Source organism: Eucyclogobius newberryi, unplaced genomic scaffold, assembly GCF_026437365.1.
Source record: "Eucyclogobius newberryi isolate DKJ021-1_F unplaced genomic scaffold, fEucNew1.0.hap1 SCAF_2, whole genome shotgun sequence".
NCBI classification, from domain to species: domain Eukaryota; kingdom Metazoa; phylum Chordata; class Actinopteri; order Gobiiformes; family Gobiidae; genus Eucyclogobius; species Eucyclogobius newberryi.
Window position 1 is genome coordinate 30042689 of NW_027315834.1, and position 22354 is coordinate 30065042.

Here is a 22354-nt window from a genome sequence, read left to right on the forward strand (position 1 = left end):
CGCTGTCTCCCTCTCTTTCTCTCCCCCTCTTTCTTTTTCCTGTGAAGGAGGGACAGCACATCTTCAAACATTGAGCATTGTAAATAATGTTTAAATATTTGAAAGACATAAATAAAGTTCCATTAAAGTAAAGTAAAATCTGAGCTTTTAGGGTCAAAGTGAGACTGCTGTGTGCTGTTGCCATGCTACTTGTCATTAGCATTGCCATTAAGTTTGCTTTAAAACTATGCTCAGGCCTCTGGAAGTTGTGAAATGTGCTAATAAACTCATTGCTGTGAATAATTAAGAGGATGCTAAGACTATTTTACGTTTGGACTGTTTCAAACCATCAGATCTCTTTGTCTCCCTCTATTTTTCTACTCCTCTACTCCTCACAAACAAATATCGCTTTTATATCAGGTTGAGTTTCCTTGAGACCCACTGATCTCCTGCTCTTACCTCTTCTTACATAACACTTGGGGGGATTGGATTACATCCCTAGATTACATAATACGATAGATTAGCTGCTTCTATTAATATTTGTTGTGCAAGGGTTAAATTGAACCTTCAACTTTCACGTTAGTGGCCAATTGGGAATTTACACTTTTAGTAGAGTTGTGTATGATTTAGGACAATCAATAACATTTTAATCAAGGTTGAGATTGAGGCGATATGCTTGGGTCAATTTAATTGAGAGGTCTACGTCAACCCTCTGTCATTGAAAGCATGTGTTCTGGAGTAGAATTAAGACTTGGAAGGAAGAATTTCAACAGTTTTTTTTTTTTATGTTTAATGAATATATTTTGTATTTTTATTATATTAATTAAAAGTTTGTATTATAATGGCCAGAAATGTAATATTGAAAGCAATACTATTATTTGTTTTGATTAACATAATATAAAAGTAAAAATGGTCATTGATCAATAGTACAGTATGATCAATGACAAAAATATATAGATATTTACTATTAACTATTGCTGGAGTATTCTTGAGGGCCAAATAGACAGAACAACCCTTCATTGATTCTTCATGGATCAGACCGGTTGGGGGTGTTTTCACAACCCTGAGGTATGATGTGGCTCCAAGAAGTCACCTTGTTGGCTTTGGTAACAGTCTTCAGGAATGACAGTAAATTCAAAAAGGGGTTTGAACTGTACATCCGAATGCTTAAAAATCCCTTTAAGTCAATTAGTTCTAAGTGGAAGTATCTGTGTGTTGCCAACAGCAGTAGCACCAAGTGAACGGTCACAACATGAGACTAGACTTAAACGAGGAGGTCAAAGGGTTAAATAGACCAGTAGAAAGTTGACAGTACAATTAATCTCATGATCTTTCTATAATGTTTAAAATAAATATTTTTTAATGGATATATACAAAATATTATGTTATAAGATCTGTAAAAACATATCTGAAATATCCTGATATTGTCGAGATGATGGCTTTAAAATGGCAGCATGCAGTCCATTGTTACAGTTAAGTGTAATTCCATTAAAATACACGTGCACTTTGCACCTATGAATGATACAAAATGTCACTCTAATCTTTCAGCAGAACCAATCCACTTCATCAATTGCCTGTCCAGCCCAGACTGCTTGCTTTTTCATTACTATACAAAGACATGCAGTCTGAGACTAGGTCTTATCTCCCAGAGTTCTGATGGGCATGACCGACAGGCGGATTAACCAATCAGAGAATCACATGGAGCATTATGTGAAAACAAACATGGTGGTTTATGAAAAAACTCTGGGACTCTGATAAAGTTCTTCAGAGGATTTTTGTGTTATTTTACACCTGGTTGTTCGTGTTTGGAATGTGCTGGAAGTCGAAATTGAATGGAGAATTTCCAGATGAAACACTCTGAGGTGAGTGTTGGTTCAGGTGATCCACTTCAGAAGCAACATTAGAGTTAGATGGACTTGTCCTGACTTAGAAACACACACGGTGCTGTGGGATCCCTGCCATTTTGTTTTGTTTAGCAAATCAAATTCAGAATCTTGCTCAGAAATTTCAACAAGGCAAATTAAGACTGGGCGTTATGAGAAAACAAATTGTTTTTTTTAATCTGTGCCATTTAACTTCGACTGCACTCTCGACTCAATCCGGCAAAGGCAAATATTAACCACAATAAAGCATTATATAAACATGTCCATACATTTACTAAAACAAAGTAAATTGATTCACAATGTAAATATGATGTCTTTAATATTGCAGAGTACAGCAAGCTCTCACAAAGTCGATAAAGAGAATTGTAAAACACTTCTCTGCCCTCATTGTTTCCCGCTGATGAGGGGTCTCCCAGCACTGGCTGTAGCATTTTTGATTTCCATCTCTCCAAATGAATGATTGCCTCTTGAATTCATATCCCACCATAATTTACCATATTTTTACCATCACACAAAGCTGTTTTTATATAGCAGTTTAATACGTGCTTTTGCTGCTACGTGCTCGGACCAGTAATGAGAGCCAAAAGCTTCACCAAATGCTTAATATAAAATATAAACGAGGTCCAAGAATAAAAGGATTCAGGCTTGCTTTCATGTGGGGATATTTGCCACAGGCTATTTATTTAGTATCAAGTAAGGCTGCAAGAATATTTGCAATTCTCCGCAAACAACAAAATGTCTTTTCTCCACTGGGTACTAATTACACTATCGATTTTGATCATCTAAAAAGAAAATACACAAATCTAATCTGTTCGGCCCAATCAAGCATCTTTGGCTAACCCATCAAGAAAATCTCACATTCCACTTCACATTTGCCGTGATTGAAAGCGTTTGTTCACATTTTGGCTGGTTTTGTCCAATTAGTGCACATGAACATTTAGCGAGTTATTACTAAGTGGCAAATCAATGAGGCTGGCCAGTATCTCTCTGTTCATCACAGATCATTTTATGTAAGCTTATGAAGAGGAGAGAGCGAGAAAGGAGAGCAGGAAGATGAGAGAAAGGGATGGAGAAGAGGGAAAGAGCCAAATCACATCCGACCCAGTGCAATGTGGGCACTGCCAGTTGTGAATTCATGCACATTGGAAGCAGTTGTGTTTGGATGCTCGATTTGACAACAGGCCAGTTTAGCAGGAACAATTCTCTCTAAAAATGTGAAGTGTTCTGAAGGGGGGAAAAACTGTCAGAGATTAAGATGTTCTGTTTGTTCATTAAAAGGATGGATAGGATTAGGGATTGATGAAGCGTTTCCAAAAGCCTCACAAATGAATGAAACAGCATGATGTAAGAGTGTAACATCAAGGGTTAGTTTGCTTTATAGTTTATGCTAAACATTAGAGCAAAGGCCTATGCTGGTTATTTTGCTAACTGAGAGACCAGCTTGTCTAAAGAAAATGAGGCCAAGCTATGGGGGGTATAAGCCTTGAGTTTTCATTTATTTTGGATTTTGAAACGGGCTGCAATTTCTCTGTTGTGGCTTCTCGGTGGGTTTTCGACAAGCGAGAATCTCTGTGTGTTTGGAGCTTTGACCTTGGACACTGGTTAGCAGGACTTTTTGGAGTGGTCTGAAAGCCACTCAGATCTTTCATTTTACCATGGGTGAAGTTTGAATCTGGACAATAGAAGTTATTTTGTTTTGAGTTTCTTTGAGTTTTATCTTCTTCATTGTGTCATGAGGTTGGTTTATTTCCATTGTCAATGAACGGATAATGGCAATACACCATTTCTGATTCTGTAAAGTTTATCTCCCAAAAAAAAAAAAGGCATCCCACCAAGAAGCCTAAAAGACAATCTGCTATCATTTGTTGTTTAACTGTAGGATTTTCTGGGATTGATTGGTTATTGTTGCTACAGATTAATACAAAATGGTTGTGAAAAATACCGTTCGGGCGCTGGTAATCAAAACTAGGTATTTTTCCAGCACTGGTTAAATAAATAATATTTATTTAACCAGTGCTGGAAAAATACCTGGTTTTGATTATGTATGTTGAAAAGAAACCCAACCCTCCTCTTGAGTAAGCCTATAATGAGGGAGCACAGTTATAACATCCTTAAAATCTCGAGGGACATCCTTTGTACTGTATTGATCTCGGAAACGGTTCAACCACAAAGCAGCGTTGCCTTCCTCGCTCTGATTGGTTGTCATATCTCTGGTTTGTAAAAACTCAGTGTTTGTGCCTCTCACAAACTCCCCACTGAAAGCTGTCAGGACGTGATGCACTGCCAGATCCACTCCAGAAGTGATGGATTCTGGGTAAATCTAGGCGTGAAGAGGAGACAGGAGCAGAGCTGTAGAAGCAGCCAGCTGTAACTGTCCAAGGCAAAGTGCTGATGCCACAGAACTATTTCTACAGACCGAGGGCTGTTGACAGACTTACTGCAATATCTGGATGGGTTATTAGGACACCGTTTGTTGGTAATGGGTTACAAATTGGGAGAATTAACTATTGGATGTACTACAAGGCTGGCAAAAATGTAAGTGAAAATGAAATGAATAATCCGTCTTTGTTGCGAGTTGGGGGAGTTGGGGAGACCCGATATTTTTACGTGGGAGCTGACACAAACTAGACAGTTCAGGAACATTCATTAATTCATTTTTTTACCGCTTGTTCCCGTTAGAGGCCGCAGGTGATTGGAGCCTATCCAAGTGACTTTGGGCCTTAGGCAGGGTACACCCTGTACAGGAGCCAGCTCGTTGCAGGGTTAACACCGCGACATAGACACACAGACAACCATTCACTCTCACATTCATTCAATTGGGGCGATTTACAGTTGCCAATTTACTTAATGTCTTTGGACGGTGGGAGGACGCTGGAGAACTCAGATAACTCACTGTAACACGGGAAGGACATGCAGACTCCACCTAGAGAGATCATGTGATGTTGATCGGGCCAATTGTTCGCCGCAGGCTAACCCGGATCAACCAAGCCCCAAGTCTCTTTCTTTAACAACTACTCAGTGCAAATGGTCGTGAAACGTAAAGTTTTTGAGCCAGTGAAATCCCGCCTGAGAGAGAAAAACCTGGAATACACTCTGCTTTGCAATGCTGAGGATCAACGGGAATGGAAAAAAAAAAGATTCAATACAGCAGAAAAGGCGTTGGCATTTGCCAATTCAATACAGGATTTGCTCTGACATTCTCTCACTTTTATTTTTCTTTATTTTAATGAAATGAACTTGGACTGTACTGGAGACATGTGAATATTTTTACCTAGAAAATGGTTTTCCCTTCACCCTTCGATCTCTTTTTGGATCAGTGTAACAAAAGCAGATTTACAAAAATAATTTCAACAGGGTTAATACAATGGCCTTTGAAAAATAAAGATATTGACAAAAAGAGAAAATGTATATTATATACCCACAAGAAACCCATTTAAACGACTTAGAACATCAACAATGTACTAAATTTGGTTATAACATTCTTTACTATTCCTCAGTGTTATATAAGAGGGGTGTGGCCATTCAGATCTCAAGAATAGCCTTTGAACAGAGTTTTTAATACAAAGATAAAGATGGCAGATTTGTACTAGTCACACGGAAATATTGATTGACCTCATTTTCTATACTGACAGTGTAAATCTGATTGAAAATCACTCTGAGCAAACTTGTGTCTGTGGCGGCGACTGGAACTTGCATGTTCAGCCGACATTGGATGCCTAAACCTTACAAAGTACTGGTAAATCTATGAATAATACATTTAGTAAATTAATACATAAATCTTAATGTCTGCCAATATACAATTTTTTCCAGCTCACTTAAGATGTATTATAGAAAAGACTACTTTTTTTATTTTCAACAAAGATAGTTCCAATGTTACAGAGGCAGACATCGGTTCAGACCTATGTCATGATGCTCCTATTTACATCACTGTAGAGCTGGAACAGAAAAAAAACAAAAACAGATTTAATGCTAGTCTACACAATGACCCACAATTTGTAAAGATGAGGACAAAGGACATTGAGACGCATGTAGAGAAACACGTCAATGGTGAAGTTTCTCCACCCATTCTCTGGGATGCAGCAAAGGCAGTTTTGAGGGGCAGGATAATTGCCGTTGCCTCGGCCAAAAAGAAACAACAGCAGAAAACAGTCGGCACAAACTCCAACATCTTTTCTGTTGGCCCAAATACAAATTAAACTTATTACAGTTATGAGAAAGGTTCTAGGAAACATTTAAGGCTCAATTTGTGGATTTCCTGCAGATACTTTCAAAAACAGAATGTACTCACAGAGAGTTATGTTTCTCATTACTAAAATTACAACATCAAATTCTATTATGTCGTGAACACAACCCTTTTGATGCCTCAAATCATGAGTAATTGCTTTAGTCATGTCATTTAATTTTCACAATGTTTTTGGGACACCACCCTTTTTCTTACTTGCTTCAACCATGTTACTGGCAACCATCCATCTTCTATGCTTGTTTGACCTGATTTCAAATCCTTCTAGTTTTCATGTTATTGTATATTTATTCACTCCCCATTCTGTGACTCTGTGACAGCAGCTCTTCTCCTCTGTTTGACCTTTTCCAAGATCCCAGGACATCACTGCTCTCTTTGTTAAATCTCAAAGAGGATTAGCAGTTTGTTCTGATCTTTCTTTTCTCCACAAACAACATTGGAGTCCAACTTCCTCTAGATCTAACATAATCTGTCACTATGGCAACTGACTCCGCTTGTAAGACACTGCCCTAGCGTAGTTGAAACGCTTCTGAAATACTGTCAACGCTGGTCCTACTTCTTCTACTGCTACTGTAATTATTACTACTAAAACTACTAATACTAATGCTAGCTATAATACTGCTCTTATTACTACTACCATCACTTCTGCTCGATAATAACATTATTTCAATGACAATTTAAATCATAATTATTAAAACCATTATTCACACAGCATATAAACTTAAAATACCAATATCAAACAGATGAAATCAAAGTATGGAAAGTGGAGATGCATTCTAGCACAATATAACCTTTATGTACATACTACAAATATTTTTTAAGCAAACATACATGTGCTTAGAACACACGTCTGTTATTGTAAAGTCCTAACTGCAATCAACACTTTCCATGGGATTTAAGTATGTCTAAATAGAATAATTATATATATAAAATAAGGCAGTAAACAGCGAGTTGTGGTGGATGGAAAGGACAGGGGTGTGTTTACAAAGGAACATCTTTGTGTCTCGGTGCCAGTGCTAATTCTACTGTTGAGGTATAATAGTGGAATTAGCGTTAGCATCAAAAATGTTAAAATAAAAAGCTCTGTGCACAGAGTCATTACACTGTTCTCACTTGCAAACAAACGCCTTATGGAGATTTCCCACCAGAGGGAGCTATTTACATACACAGCTTATAATGAACCAATTTGCAACTTGATGTTCAAGAGCAAGTCAACTCATGCTGTTTTCCTTCAATATAATATCTGCTGAAAGAATCTGCCGCAGGGAAGAAACAATACAATTTGTTAGTGAATCCATTTTACCGGTATTCGTAATTTAATTAATCTTAGCATAGTGATCTGGTATGACTTGAAATAGGCCTGATATGAAATTATTTTCTGAAATATGATCATTTGACACTTATTGAAGCATTGCTGATGACTGATTTAATGTCAAATGTTGGTTCATGTGGTTGAAGTTGTGTGCACAAGCTAGTAAATTTGTTCTTTTGCTCATGCATTTGTTCCAATTGAATAGATCTGAAAAAAAATACCATTTTAAAAAAAAGTGTACATACTGGCAAGACCTGTTATACAAGTTACACAATTGCAAAAAAATCCAAAATATATTTTCACTTCAGCATCTTCTGTCACTAACATACTATTACTTTAAAAGAAGCTTTGAGGGCATATCTTGCAAGGTCAATATGTCATTTTATATAAAGTATCATTGTAAAAGCAGAAGCTAAATTGATGGACTGTGTTTTCCCTCTGTTCGTGCATGCTAATTAAATGTAATCTCTTCGGGCGCTGCTGGTCTGTTTCAAACAATTGGGTCATGTGGGATTTTTTTCACCTTTTTATGTCTGCCCTGAGGTGGAGGCTAAAGGTGAGGCGCTGGTGCAAGCTGTACTCAGACTCAGTAACATTTGCCGCACAGTTTGGTCCACATTTCTGCAATCTGTTTTAAATGCTGGAGGCTAGTGCTGTTCTCTGTGTGTGTGTTTGCGTGTGCATGTAGCTTGACTCATGTGTAGCTCATAAATTACCAGAAACCCTGACCTCATGGCCCTCTCCAGGTTGTTACTGCGCAGTGCCAGGTGTAGTGTGAAAAGCGCTTGGGGTCAGTTTGAAAGCATTTTGAATGACGCTGTTGTTTTATCTCGTTTGCCTTGTAGTGTGTCCGGAGGTGAGCTGTTTGACCGGATCGTGGAGAAGGGGTTTTACACAGAGAAAGATGCCAGTACGCTGATAAAACAGGTGCTGGACGCAGTCAACTACCTGCACAGAATGGGGATTGTCCACAGAGACCTCAAGGTACAACACAACACACAGTAGGTTGATCAAAAGAATCAACACCCAGGTACTATTGGATACTAAAACTAGTATCAAAGTTAGATTCTAGTTTGAGCACGTACCGATACAAAAAAATATGTCTTAGCACTCAAATTACTGACAGGATTTGTATCAATTTTGGCTTGGGACACCATACTCTGCTCCTCCATCACCGTGTGGTACACTGGGGCCACAGACAGGGAAAAACAGAGACTACAGCGCATTCTTCCGCTGAGAAGGTGATTGCTGAAGACATCCAGCTCTGCAGGACCTGTGGGGGCGAACAGGTCGGATCACAGCCGACCCTTCTCACCCTGGACACAGTCTATTTGAACCATTCCCCACAGGCAGGAGGCTACGGTCCACAACCTCTCCACAAAAACAGTTTGCTGCTGATGGACACGTCACAACACCTGTCACTTTAAATAACTCGCGTCAACAATACTTCTATTTTGAACTGAAGGTTTTGCACTGTTATTGAGTATATTGTATATGCTCAGTCAAAGTCTATTTTTATTCACAAACACCTTATTTTCTGCACACCCTTTTTTTAATCATAGATTAGAGTCTACTATTGTTACTCATTCTTTGTATGTGGCACTGTATTGTCAATGCAAATTCCTTTTGTGCTAATTTTGTTCACTGACAATGTCTATAAAACCTTTTCTGATTCTGATTGTGACTGTATTGTATATCACAAGCCTTAAGTTCACTTCAAAATCTTATTGAAACAGGATTAAAGAGTGGGTTTGCCTCAATGGGAGCCAAGTCACCCATTGCCCTGTGTTTCCTGGTGTTCATTCTGCGCTGACAGCCCGTGATATACCACCTCAATAAAGCCCTGGCTCCACACTCGCGGTGCACTGGGGGTCAGGGTGGCATGTTACAGATGTTCAGAGCGATTTGATTGGTCGAGCCTGCCTCCTGTGTGTAGCGATGACAGGATAGTGGTCTGATATTTCCTGGAAAAGTCCTACATATAGCAGTCAAGGGCGTGGGCGAGTGTTTGTGTGTCCAACATGCAGATTGTAAATGTAATGATTTAGCGAGCTGTCAGGTTAACTATTTAGGCTTGTAGATTAAATGGGGTTGTTAAAAAGTGTAACATCATACCATTGAGGCCATTGCCAACTATTACATTATGTCAGTAATGTCCAAGGCTTCAAAAGCTTTTGTTATCATGTTATTTTAGAACATTCTTTACCCTTTAACATAATTAAAACAGTTTTTAATATTTGTTCTAGACTACTTATATTTTTTACTAAACTAAATAAGTAGAAGGGCAGATTGAGAAATATTTTTGATGAGTTATATTCTATATGTTTTAAATCTACTTTTTTTTATTTCCATTTCACAAAGGTTTGGAGGTACAATAAGTGATGGTGAGAGACCATTTATTAATAATCTGCTTTTCTGTTTGTTCCACAGCCAGAGAACCTGCTGTATTTCAACCCCCAGGACGAGTCTAAGATCATGATCAGTGACTTTGGTCTGTCCAAGATGGAGGGCAGTGGAGACGTCATGTCCACCGCCTGTGGGACGCCCGGTTATGTGGGTGAGTGTGAGCCTCTGACGGACTTTTGTTTTTGCTCCAGCAACTGCGACCATTTTGGAGGTTCCCACCAGACACGGACAGGTTCCTGACCTTCAACCCCCCAGACCCTCCCAATAAAGCAAAATCGAACATTTCAGAGAGGACTGTTATTGTGGCCAGCCTAAGGCACACCAGAACAATATTTGAGCGTGTATGTAGAAAAGGTTTCAGCTCATTAGTAATGGGAGCAAAAACAAAAGTAGTTTGAGGATTGTAACTGTTTGACACAATTTGTTCCAGGAAAATATATATATATATTTTTAAATGTAAATTATTATCAAAAGGACTGTTTAAAAAAAAAAAAAAATCTATCTCACAATTTATAGTTTTGTTTTTACGCAGACACAGCAATAGAAGGTTCTGTTTTTATTGATGTATTCTTTGCTTTACATTGCAAACATTTAAATGTATTTCTCAGTTAATTTCCTTTTCTCTCATTGCAATCTTATTTGACACTTGCTCTACTCCCTTAACCACTTGACATTACAATCTGTCTAATTTAAATGTAAATCAAATTGAGTTTCTGACTTCAGGCTCTAATCCCAGAAAAACACATGAATTTTCAAATGAGCGCTGTTCTCTGCATTGGACACAGTTTTGGTTCGATGTGATCTGTCTTATCAGTGGCTTACAGCTGCTGCAGTGCTGTTTATACATACATGACTGGCATATTGAGTTCAACTGACCTAGAAATTATAGAAAATACTAGCATTTCATTTGTTACTTTTAACAATAAAAGTCTAACCTGAAATTTTGTATAATTCCTGTTCCTACTACTTACTATTAGATTGCCAAACCTTAACAACAATGGTGAAATGGCCATTTACGAGTTCAAAAAATGCATGAAAGTTCAGTTAAAGTCTGAAAAGAACAGCGCTACAGCCTGTTTCAATACAAACCAGTAAGTGGAATTGATAAGGCGGTGTTCTCAGTCCAAATCCTTGATAGTAAATACAGTTTGGAGGAAGATAAACGCTGAAAGGACAATATCATAACATAAGCCAAAAAGCCAGTCATCAGTAAGAGCCAACATTATTACATACTCTCTAAAACCATAGCTGTGTAAATGCAGATGTTCAACCCAAACAGAGGATTTGAATCTGACAAATCCATGAACAAATCCTGCGTAAAGATAGATAAATGGATGATCGCATATATTTAAATACAATGGTTTTAGTGTTAGTTTAATGGGCAAACTGACTCAGAAAAGACTCGCCTGATCCAACAGCTTCACTGCAATTAGACTCAGACTGGTCCGATTTTTCTCTGTTTACCTCTGTCTCCCGCTGCGACGCCTCCTGTGGAGATGCTGGTAACCACAAGGCATTTGTGTACCTCACTCTAAAGATAGCCACTGAAAAAAGTCTTCCAATCAAAGTCATGTGAAAAAGATTCATGAGAGTACATATGTATATTGTTTGTGATGTTACTATAACCACAGCCCTCAGTATAGGCATAGTATTTTGAGGAGACTGCTGGAGAACATTTGTTGAAATGTTGTTTTTTTGTTTCTAAATACCCAAATACTAAGCCTTTGGTGCTAACATTTCTGTCATATTTCAAGGGTTGAACGTCTAGAACTGTTTCATAATTCTATCAGTTCTATCAGTGATTGCATTGAGACCACAGTGGCCCATAATAGATTCCCCTACTATTTTAGCTTGATGCAGTAAAATACTACATTTAGGGGAGCTTTTCATATTGTTGCCTAAACAAAACCAGACACATTTTATTGAGTCCGTATGAACTAAAAAAAAAATCACTGATTCATCCACTATATTATAATTATGTATATTATCACATAAGGTAAACCACCAAAGCTGTGTATAGGGGTGCCCCGGAGCTGAAAAGTTTGACAGCCAAACTTTGGTGTAGAGGCCTAAATCTTATGTTTGTATATTTAATGTGTTACAGAGACCGAGGCAGAGCTGAACTGACCTCATTGTCCACTCTCATTTGCTTTGTCCAGACTCAATAATGAGCTGCGCACGAAGGTCATGTCGGGCCATCTCTGCACACACGAAACGGAAAACGCGATTTGCTTCGAAATATTATTTGAAAGAAAAGGCAGAATATTGGATTTTTACTGTGATAATGTGAGCATTCTCGCCTCACAACAAGGAGGTCTCCGGTTTCATTCCTTCACTAGAGGTTTCATGTAGATGCTTTGGTGTCACACATCATCCTTAAACATGCAGAAAACTGTACTATAAATATACTATATACGTATTATTGTGAGAGAAACCTCATATTCCCACCAGCACCAGGTTTATTATATTTATTGTGGCATAAAAAGACAAATAAGCATAGATTGAATTGGTAGCCTACTTGTTTTTTCTTCTAAAATCATCACAATTATTAGTTTCTAGTTTTTACACCTACAATCTCACCTGAATAATCACAATGACAACCAATGATAAGGAAAAGGGATTCAATAAGTTTATACGTCTTCCCTTTCCGCTTTGAGATATGTATACATTTACCAATAGAAGAATTGTTAGTATTTTTGTCTCTTATGAACATACTCAAATAAATGTATTCATCCAGATAGCCTTGATATCCTTAATACTGGTTCTTGACATATTGCCCCAATGGCATTCAACAATGGGTCAATTGCAGTTTATGATGATTGATTGTAAATATAACCAGTTGCTGTGGCCTCGCTTCTCTCCCATTGGTTATTTGGTTATCCCAAGTTTTTACAATCTGAGGGGGAATTCTCACCTGCATCAAATTATCTGGAATCAGCCAAACAAGAGTGATTGTTCAGGAATGTGTGTCTTTTATTCACTTTTTTTACAGCCAATAAAACACATGAAAGTCTGACGGTAGCTTTATTCAGACGTCCTGCAGAGACTGAGACAGGTCGTGAAATGTTTGAAAGCATTTCAGCTCGACAACTACAACTTTCCTTTGTGTCAGTAACTGTGTCTGGACTCAAAGCCAAGCAATAATACAAACATGGCATTTTTCGATTAATTGTTTTTTCATTTTAGGTTTTGACTATATAGATGTCACAGTATTAATCAATAAGGTGTGATTTAATATACACAAATGTGAGGAGGAAGTACTTTTTAGTTGCATAAAGTAGGTTTGTGTTCTATTAGACTGTGTTGATATGTAAAAACTTTTCTTTTTCTTTCTACTATGATTAACATTGACTAATTCAAAACCTGCTCTATTCTTGCTTTCTGACCCTGAAGTATCAAGTAAATCCACAATAATGATATGATACTAATCTGAATGCACTGACCATGTGTTCCAGCTCCAGAGGTTCTGGCACAGAAGCCCTACAGTAAAGCTGTGGACTGCTGGTCTATTGGAGTCATCGCATACATCCTGTAAGTACAACACATATTCACAATGTGACGTTTGCCATGGGACAGTGTTTCTGTTTTATTTTGTCTTTATCACATTATCACTACTATTTTTTTATTTGCCTGAAAAAAATCTTGAATTTGAAAATTAATATTCTTCATTCATTTATTTTTTAAAAAGGTTCATAGACCAGGTTTAGGCTAAAATTATACTAAACCATGGATAAGATAAGATAAGATAAGATATTCCTTTATTGTCCCACATGGGGAAATTTCATTGGTGCAACGCAGGAAGATACAGAGGTAGATACAGAAGAACAGATCACTTATAGGAAGTCTGAAAAACACTTTCAGTAGAAGATCTCCTATAAATAAATAAAAACTCCCATAGACAAATGAATAAATAAATACATAAATACCATTGCATGTGATCACGACAGTAATTGCACATGAATATGTGTCACGACAGCACATAGATTGCACATGAATTTCATAGTAATTGCACATGAATTCCAACAGCAATTGCACATATGACAGAATTGCACATGGTTAGGTCAGTATTGCGAGTGTTCAGTACTAACAGTTTTTGTTATAAAGTCTGACAGCAGCAGGAAGGAAAGACCTACGGAACCTTTCCTTCACACATCGAGGGTGGATCAGTCTCTCACTGAAGCTGCTCTCCAGAGTGGACAGAGTGTCCTGCAGGGGGCGACACTCATGGTCCAGCATAGATGTGAATCTAGCCAGGACCCTCCTGTCCCCCACCTCCTGCACCGAGTCCAGAGCACAGCCCAGGACGGAGCTGGACTTCTTGATGACTCTGTCCAGCTTCCTCCTCTCCCTCTCTGTGATGCTGCTGCTCCAGCAGGCCACACCGTACAGGAGGGCTGATGCCACCACAGAGTCATAGAAGGTCTTCAGGAGTGGCCCTGTCACTCCAAAAGACCTGAGTCTCCTCAGGAGGTAGAGCCGACTCTGGCTCTTCCTGTACAGTGCGTCTGTGTTATGAGTCCAGTCCAGTTTGTGGTTCAGATGAACACCCAGGTACTTGTATGAGTCCACTCTCTCAATGTCTCGTCCCTGGATGTTCACTGGTGAGGGGGCAGTGGGGTGGCGTCTGCGGAAATCCACCACCATCTCCTTGGTCTTCCCCGCGTTGATGAGGAGGTGGTTCCGCTGACACCAGTCCACAAAATCCTGCGCCAGTCCTCTGTACTCCTCGTCATCGTCGTCCGTGATGAGTCCGATGATGGCAGAGTCGTCATAGAACTTCTGCAGGACACAGCTGTCCGTGTCATGTCTGAAGTCTGCAGTGTAAAGGGTGAAGAGAAAGGGCGCGAGGACAGTGCCCTGGGGCGCCCCCACACTGCAGGTCCGAGTGTCAGACACACAGTTCCGGGCTCTCACAAACTGGGGTCGGTCTGTGAGGTAGTCCAGGATCCACTCTGCCAGGTCATACTCCACACCAGCCGTCTCCAGCTTGTCCCTCAGGAGCAGCGGCTGGATGGTGTTGAAGGCGCTGGAAAGATCGAAGAACAGAATCCTCACAGAGCTGCCAGGCTGAAACCATCAGGTGGATAGGGTACCAAATAATCATAAACATTTAAACAAAACATTTAAACCAGTTTGAGAAACACTTTCCTGGACATTTAAGGTATATGCAGCTATTATGCACATGTTAACAAGATGTAATGGTTATCACAAGACTCCACAACTACTGCATTTGATTAGTTGATTTGATTATATATAATTGAGAGCCCGTGAGAGAAGAAAAGTATCATGAATCAGAATGTACAATATAATACAGGTATAATAATGTCCACACTTTCTGTCTATGCTTCAGAATCAGAATCAGAAAGGGTTTATTGCCAATGTCAATGAACATAATTCACAAACATAGGAACTTGTGCAACATAAAATGATGAACAATGAATAAGTCAGAAGAGAAACAATTGAAATATACATGGGATAGATAAAAATAACAATAAGCTATAAGATAAAATATAAGAAAAAAAATAGGAAAAATAGGCTTAATGTGTACACAAATTTACAGTTGACACAGCTTCAATGAGTCACTTCTGCGTGAGACAAACTGGAGACTGGAAGCCAAAGCAGCAGCATGTGTTGGAGCAGTACACTGTGTTTGTGGACTTCTCGGACTGTATCATTATGCACTCCTTTGTTCAGTCTCCAAACACAGATGGCGAGTTCAACAATAACCATTTATGGACATAGAGAGGAATTATTTTTGTGGTTTGGCTGCGTCACCCTTTTTTTCCTTCTCCCGAGCACGTATTTGACCAATAACTTGTGATTTATTTGACCTTAATGCCAGTAAGGGAACATACATCAGGTAAACTGCTATGCCAGTTATTGTTTTAACTGCTGGCTTCTACACTCAAATAAAGCCAGACTAATTAGCACAGGCATCCCATGGTTTGTCTTCAAATGAATGTCTATTTTTTTTGGTGAAATAATTATAGTAAGTGCCTAGTACTCAAAGCCTGAAGCAGAGGTTAATGTACACGCTTACCTACATTGCGTTTATGCATTCACAAAGCTTTAGTAAGTGGTTCTAGTTCAAATGACCTGTTTGACCTGTAAAATGAATCTGTGAGCGAACATGAACTCACAAGAACAGCCTGTACAAGGAGAACACGCTGCACCTTCCACAAATTATCCTTTGGGTCATGAGGGGAAGGCTTTGGCGAGCAAGAATGTGATGGCTTTTTCCATGAGAAATATTATTCAAACAGGAGCAGCACTCTTTTACAAATAAATCTAGAATTAAACAACAGATAAAAGTTCATCTACACTTTATTTTCTCCGTGGGAAATTTGTCCACTGCATTTGCATATCTTCAATACCACAACAAAAAAGCTGTTATTTGTAGACAATATATCATCGTTTTTGTGCTTGTGATCGGACCTTAATTTAAAATGTCTGTTTATTTGGGACGTCTGTCATTTTAACAATCCCATAAACAGCCTGCTCCAGACCACTGTAAAAATGTGTTTGTTCATGTGTAGCTCTTTTTTTCTATTAGTGAGTGACCTCCACCTGATGGTTTCAGTATTAGCAGGGCCAGAGTTCAAAGGTCAGGGGTTGAGAGTAGGTTTACTTGGCACAGAAAGTAAAAATGTCACATGTTTGCTTCTAATTAGACACGGCCCAAATTAAAATGTGATGTACGACTTCTGGGATTGTCAATATACAGTCACGCATAGAACAAAACATTGTATGTAAATTGAAGGAATTGATTAACTAACATAAGTTTTTAGATTTATGTTTGTACTTGATCAATGTGCTGTTTTCAGTTTATAGAAAATGGATATTTCTGTATTGGCTTAATGGTATTTTCTGATTATATGGTAAATATAGGCCTGTCCAAAATTGTCAAATCTCTCATACAAGGTCCATGACTCTTTATTTATCCCACCATACAAAATGTAAAGATCGACAATAGTTATTTATTTAGTCCCCTGCTTTTAGACATTTCAAAGCTCCATTTCAGGCCACAAATGGAATGGAAAAGTAGTGAATACTGTATTTTTTATTGCCAGTTTGGCCTTGAGAGTGTATTTGCTGAATGTCTCTCCTAACTTGTCACCCCTATGCAGTGCTGCCTAATGTCCGGTCCAACAAAGCCCATTTGCCCAAAATTATGTATATTTGTATATTTATTCATTGACATTTCACAATAGAACAAAGAGAGAGCTTATATTCAATCCCAAAATATCTGCTGCAAATAAATAACTCTGATCTTGGCTGAACTAAACACTACCAGCCTAAGAATGTTCTGATGTCATTTCAAACGCTTCTCTTTTCCAGCTTGTGCGGTTACCCTCCGTTCTACGACGAAAACGACTCCAAACTGTTTGAGCAGATCTTGAAGGCCGATTATGAGTTCGATGCTCCGTACTGGGACGACATCTCAGACTCAGGTTAGACTTGAGTGTTGACTTTACTTTCCTTAAAGCCAGCGTCTCTTGAATCACACCTTGAGCACAGACCACTGCACGGATGGAGGCTTGAACCATGTGGAGTCCAAAACAACACATAACTACGCTTTGCGACCGGCCTGGTTCTTCTGTAGGAATTCTTACAATGCAGATCAAATCAAATCAAATCAAATCAATTTATTTTTGTAAGGCCCAAAATCACAACAACAGTTGCCTCTGAGGGCCACAGGGAGAAATGAATCAACAATGTCTGTGGTGGCGATGGAGTCAGACAATGTCTGTGGTGGCGAGGGACGATGTCCCAGGGTCCTCTGTCCTTAGACTCTCCTTCTCGGCCAGGAAAAACTACAAAAAAAACCTCTTTGGGAAAAAAGCGTAGAAACCTGGAGGAGTTCCAGTGAAGGAGAGATCCGATTCTCACAGACGGACAGACGGACACGAGGGAGACTGGAGCTGGACCCACTCTTCAGGCAGATGAGGGACCGACTGAGGCGAACTGGACCCACTCTTCAGGCAGATTAGGGACCGACTGAGGCGAACTGGACCCACTCTTCAGGCAGATGAGGGACCGACTGAGGCGAACTGGACCCACTCTTTAGGCAGACGAGGGACCGACTGAGGCGAACTGGACCCACTCTTCAGGCAGATGAGGGACCGTCGGAGTCGAGCTGGACCCACTCTTCAGGCAGATGAGGGACCGTCGGAGGCGAGCTGGTCCCACTCCTCAGGCAGACGAGGGACCGTCGGAGGCGAGCTGGACCCACTCCTCAGGCAGATGAGGGACCGTCGGGGGCGAGCTGGACCCACTCCTCAGGCAGATGAGGGACCGTCCACACAGGGCAGGGACCACTTCACCAGGGGAGGGGCATCTGGGTCCACAGGTCCTCAGGAGTGAGAGAAAGAAAAAGAAGGCGGTGAACAGTTTGCAAGTGGAATCAAAAAATAAATATTGTTTGATAGTATAAGTAGTCAGAAGAAGAGGATAGTGCTCAAGCTGTCATACTTCCCCCAGCATAATTACTCCTAGGGCAGCGTAGCTAAAGCTGTGGGTTTATGTTTCTGTTCCTAACTAGTCTGACCATAAGCGATTTCGAAGAGGAACGTTTTAAGCCTGGACTTAAATGAAGAGACTGTGTCAGCATATTTAACATGGGTCGGGAGCTGATTCCATAACACAGGAGCTTGGTAGCTAAACGCTCTACCTCCTACAGTACTTTTAGAGACTCTTTGCACCACCAGAAGGCCAGCATTCTGAGAGCGAAGAGCTCTGTTTGGATGATATGGTTCTATAGCATCTTTGAGGTAGGATGGGGCCATGTCATTTATGGCTTTGTAGGTCAAGAGTAGAATTTTGAATTTGATTCTGGTCTTGACGGGGAGCCAGTGAAGAGACTTCAGCACTGGCGTAATGTGCTCTCTTCTTTTTGTTCCTGTTAGTAATCTTGCTGCTGCATTTTGAACCAGTTGAAAGCTTTTTATGGAGCTTTTAAGACACGCTGCAAGCAGGGAGTTACAGTAGTCTAATCTAGTCGTTACAAATGCATGGATAAGTTTTTCGGCATCACTTTTAGGCAGGATTCTTCTGATTTTGGCGATGTTGCGCAAATGGAAATAGGCTGTTTTACAAGCTTGATTTATATGAGCTTTAAATGAGAGCTCCTGGTCAAATAAGACTCCAAGGTTTCTTACAGTAGAACTGGAGGCTACACTGACATTGTCCAGTGTGACTATCTGCTCAGATAGAGCGTCTCGTAGATGCTTAGGGCCAAGCACAATGACCTCGGTTTTTTCAGGGTTAAGAAGCAGGTAGTTTAGTGTCATCCAGGTTTTTATCTCCTTCACACAAGCACTAAGTCTGTCTACTTGATCGCTCTGATCAGGTTTCATTGATAAATACAGCTGAGTGTCATCTGCATAGCAGTGGAAGTTAATGCCGTGCTTTCTGATAATGTTGCCTAATGGCAGCATATAAAGAGTAAACAGAATTGGACCGAGTACCGAACCCTGTGGCACACCGTAAATTACTTTAGAGCAAGGTGAGGAGCTCTGGTTTACATTAACAAATTGGAACCTATCAGATAGATAGGATTTAAACCAGCTGAGGGCTGTTCCTCCAACACCTACATCACATTCTAACCTCTGCAGTAGAATGTTGTGGTCGATGGTGTCAAACGCTGCGCTGAGGTCCAACAGAACCAGGACTGAGACCAGTCCATCGTCAGCGGCGAATAACAAATCATTTGTGACTTTAACTAGTGCAGTTTCAGTGCTGTGGTGGGCTCTGAACCCTGACTGGAAAACTTCAAATAAGTTATTGTCCTGCAGGTGGCGACAAAGCTGTTTTACTACAACCTTTTCAAGGATTTTAGAGACGAAGTGAAGATTTGAAATAGGTCTGTAGTTTACCAATAGGTCGGGATCTAGATTAGGCTTTTTCAGAAGAGGTTTAATGACTGCATGTTTGAAGGACTGTGGAACATAGCCACTTTCGAGTGAAGTATTTATTATATTAAGAATAGGGTCTATAATTAGGGGGAGAATGTCTTTGAGGAGTCTGCTTGGAATGGGGTCTAGGACACAAGTTGAGCTTTTAGAGGACAAAATGGCTGAAGTTATCTCTGCTTGATCAACAGCTGTGAACCTTTCTAAGTTTACAGGTGGATTTATATGGGACGTTAGATTTACAGCTTGGGCTAGTTCAGGGCTAATAGCGGGGGTAATTTCATCTAATTTATCTCTGATTGTTTTTATTTTATTGTTAAAAAATAGGAGGAAATCATCAGAGCTGAGTGTAGCTGGAATTGAGGGCTCTACTGCACTGTGACAGTTTGTTAGCCTAGCTACAGTGCTGAAAAGGAATTTAGTGTTACTTTTTTTGACTTCTATTAGATTTGAATAATATCTGGTTTGGGCCTTACGCAGAGCCTGCTTATAGGACAGCAGGCAACTTTTCCATGCTTTTAGGGATTCTTCTGTGTGAGAGCGACGAAATAATCCCTCTAACTTTCTAACTCTTTGTTTATGTGAACACAGTTCTTGGTTGTACCATGGGGAGGCGCGCTTTGGCCTAATGACCTTCTGTTTTAACGGCGCGACAACGTCAAGAGCAGACTTCAGAGAATTCATGGTCAAGTCGACAAATTGATCACTTAAACTGGGACTAAAACTGTTCTCAGCAGGATCACATGACATGTCACTGAATATTGGCTCTATTATTTCTTTGAATTTTGAGATAGATTTTTCAGATATTGTCCTTTTCATTATAACTTTATTTTGTGAGACTGGATGATCTTTAAGAATAAACTGAAAGGTAATTAGGAAATGATCTGACAATATAGGGTTTTGAGGGAGGACAATGAGGTCACTAATCTCTGTTCCATACGTTAGGACAAGATCCAGAGTGTTCTTGTGAGTGTGAGTCGCTTTATTTACATTCTGAGTGAAACCAATGCTGTCTAACAAGGCGCTGAAGGCATTACTGAGAGCGTCATCACTCATGTTCACGTGGATATTAAAGTCTCCAGCTATAACTATTTTATCCCAGGCTAACACTAAGTTTGATATAAAGTCAGAAAACTCTGTTAAAAACTCTGAATAGGGACCAGGAGGTCGGTAGATAACTATGAACAAAACTCCTTTTTGGTTTTTCATATTTGGACATGTGATCGACAGCATAAGGCTTTCAAATGAGTGAAATGCATTGTTAGTTTTAGGGCTCATGAGTAGGCTTGAGTGGGAGATCACTGCCACACCACCACCTCGGCCTGTGCTCCTGGCAGTCTGAAAGTTAACATGGGTGGGTGGGGTGGACTCATTTAGTCTGACGTAGTCGTCTTGTTGAAGCCACGTTTCAGTTAGAGCTAGAAGATCTATGTTATAGTCACTAATTAATTCATTGACTAAGAGCGATTTGGAGGAAATTGCTCTAATGTTTAGCAGTCCACATTTTACGTGTTTATTCATTTGTATATTTGTGTCATTTGTGATTGTTATTTTCCTTAAGTTATTTGGTCTGACGCCTGAAATATTTTTTCTGAGATGTGACTTTTTGGCATTATTTGTACGAGGGACACGAGGGACACACACAGTCTCTATCTGTCTTGAATCTGAACACTTCACATGTAACAGAACGGGCGAGAGTTCAGCGACAGAGGAGCGTCTTAAACTGCTGCTCTGCGCCCAGGGCTCATCCCTAGATGGTCACTTAACAATAGATCCCGGGATAAATAAATAGATCAAATGCATTCAACACGTGCTGCAAGGACGTTTTTCTATTGCGGTCCGAATTTCATCTCCCTACACACGGAATCATCTCTCTCTTCTGCCGTCTTCTCTCTAAAACCAACAAGATTCCTCTCTTAATTGGTTTTCCTCTACACCTTCTGTTTGCTGTAATCATGACACTCTTCTCTCCATAGTTTCAAGATTCTCCCTCTGTACATGTCCAAACCATCTCAATATTTCACACAAGCTCCATTCATTTGTCTTCCTAAAATAATATCAAAGCGGAAAGAAGTAATTGGATGATTAACTTTTTCTGAAATGGAAACCTCATCTTTCAAATGGTAATCTAAAATGGGCCACACTCTTTTTGGGAGAATTTTAAGTATATAATGTAGTTTGATAATGGTATATTTTAGATCAGAATATAATGTTGTGCAATAATTTGTCATTTTTTTGTCAATACGTAGGCTGCAAACTGACCACTGACTTCCTGTTCAGAACTGCAGCACTGATCAAATCAAATCAAATCAAATCAATTTATTTTTGTAAGGCCCAAAATCACAACAACAGTTGCCTCTGAGGGCCACAGGGAGAAATGAATCAACAATGTCTGTGGTGGCGATGAAGTCAGACAATGTCTGTGGTGGCGATGGAGTCAGACAATGTCTGTGGTGGCGATGAAGTCAGACAATGTCTGTGGTGGCGAGGGACGATGTCCCAGGGTCCTCTGTCCTTAGACTCTCCTTCTCGGCCAGGAAAAACTACAAAAAAACCTCTTTGGGAAAAAAGCGTAGAAACCTGGAGGAGTTCCAGTGAAGGAGAGATCCGACTCTCACAGACG

At 39.7% G+C, this 22354-nt stretch overlaps 1 protein-coding gene across 1 annotated transcript in view; it reads left to right on the plus strand.

Annotated features, from left to right (window-relative positions):
• camk1da (calcium/calmodulin-dependent protein kinase 1Da) overlaps window positions 1–22354 on the plus strand; it is a 73204-nt gene that overhangs the window by 45934 nt on the left and 4916 nt on the right. Inside the window, exons 4-7 of the mRNA XM_072454982.1 lie at window positions 8260–8398; window positions 9845–9971; window positions 13276–13351; window positions 17159–17271. Of these exons, the coding sequence (XP_072311083.1) occupies window positions 8260–8398; window positions 9845–9971; window positions 13276–13351; window positions 17159–17271 (455 nt within the window). The remainder of the gene's footprint in view (window positions 1–8259; window positions 8399–9844; window positions 9972–13275; window positions 13352–17158; window positions 17272–22354) is intronic.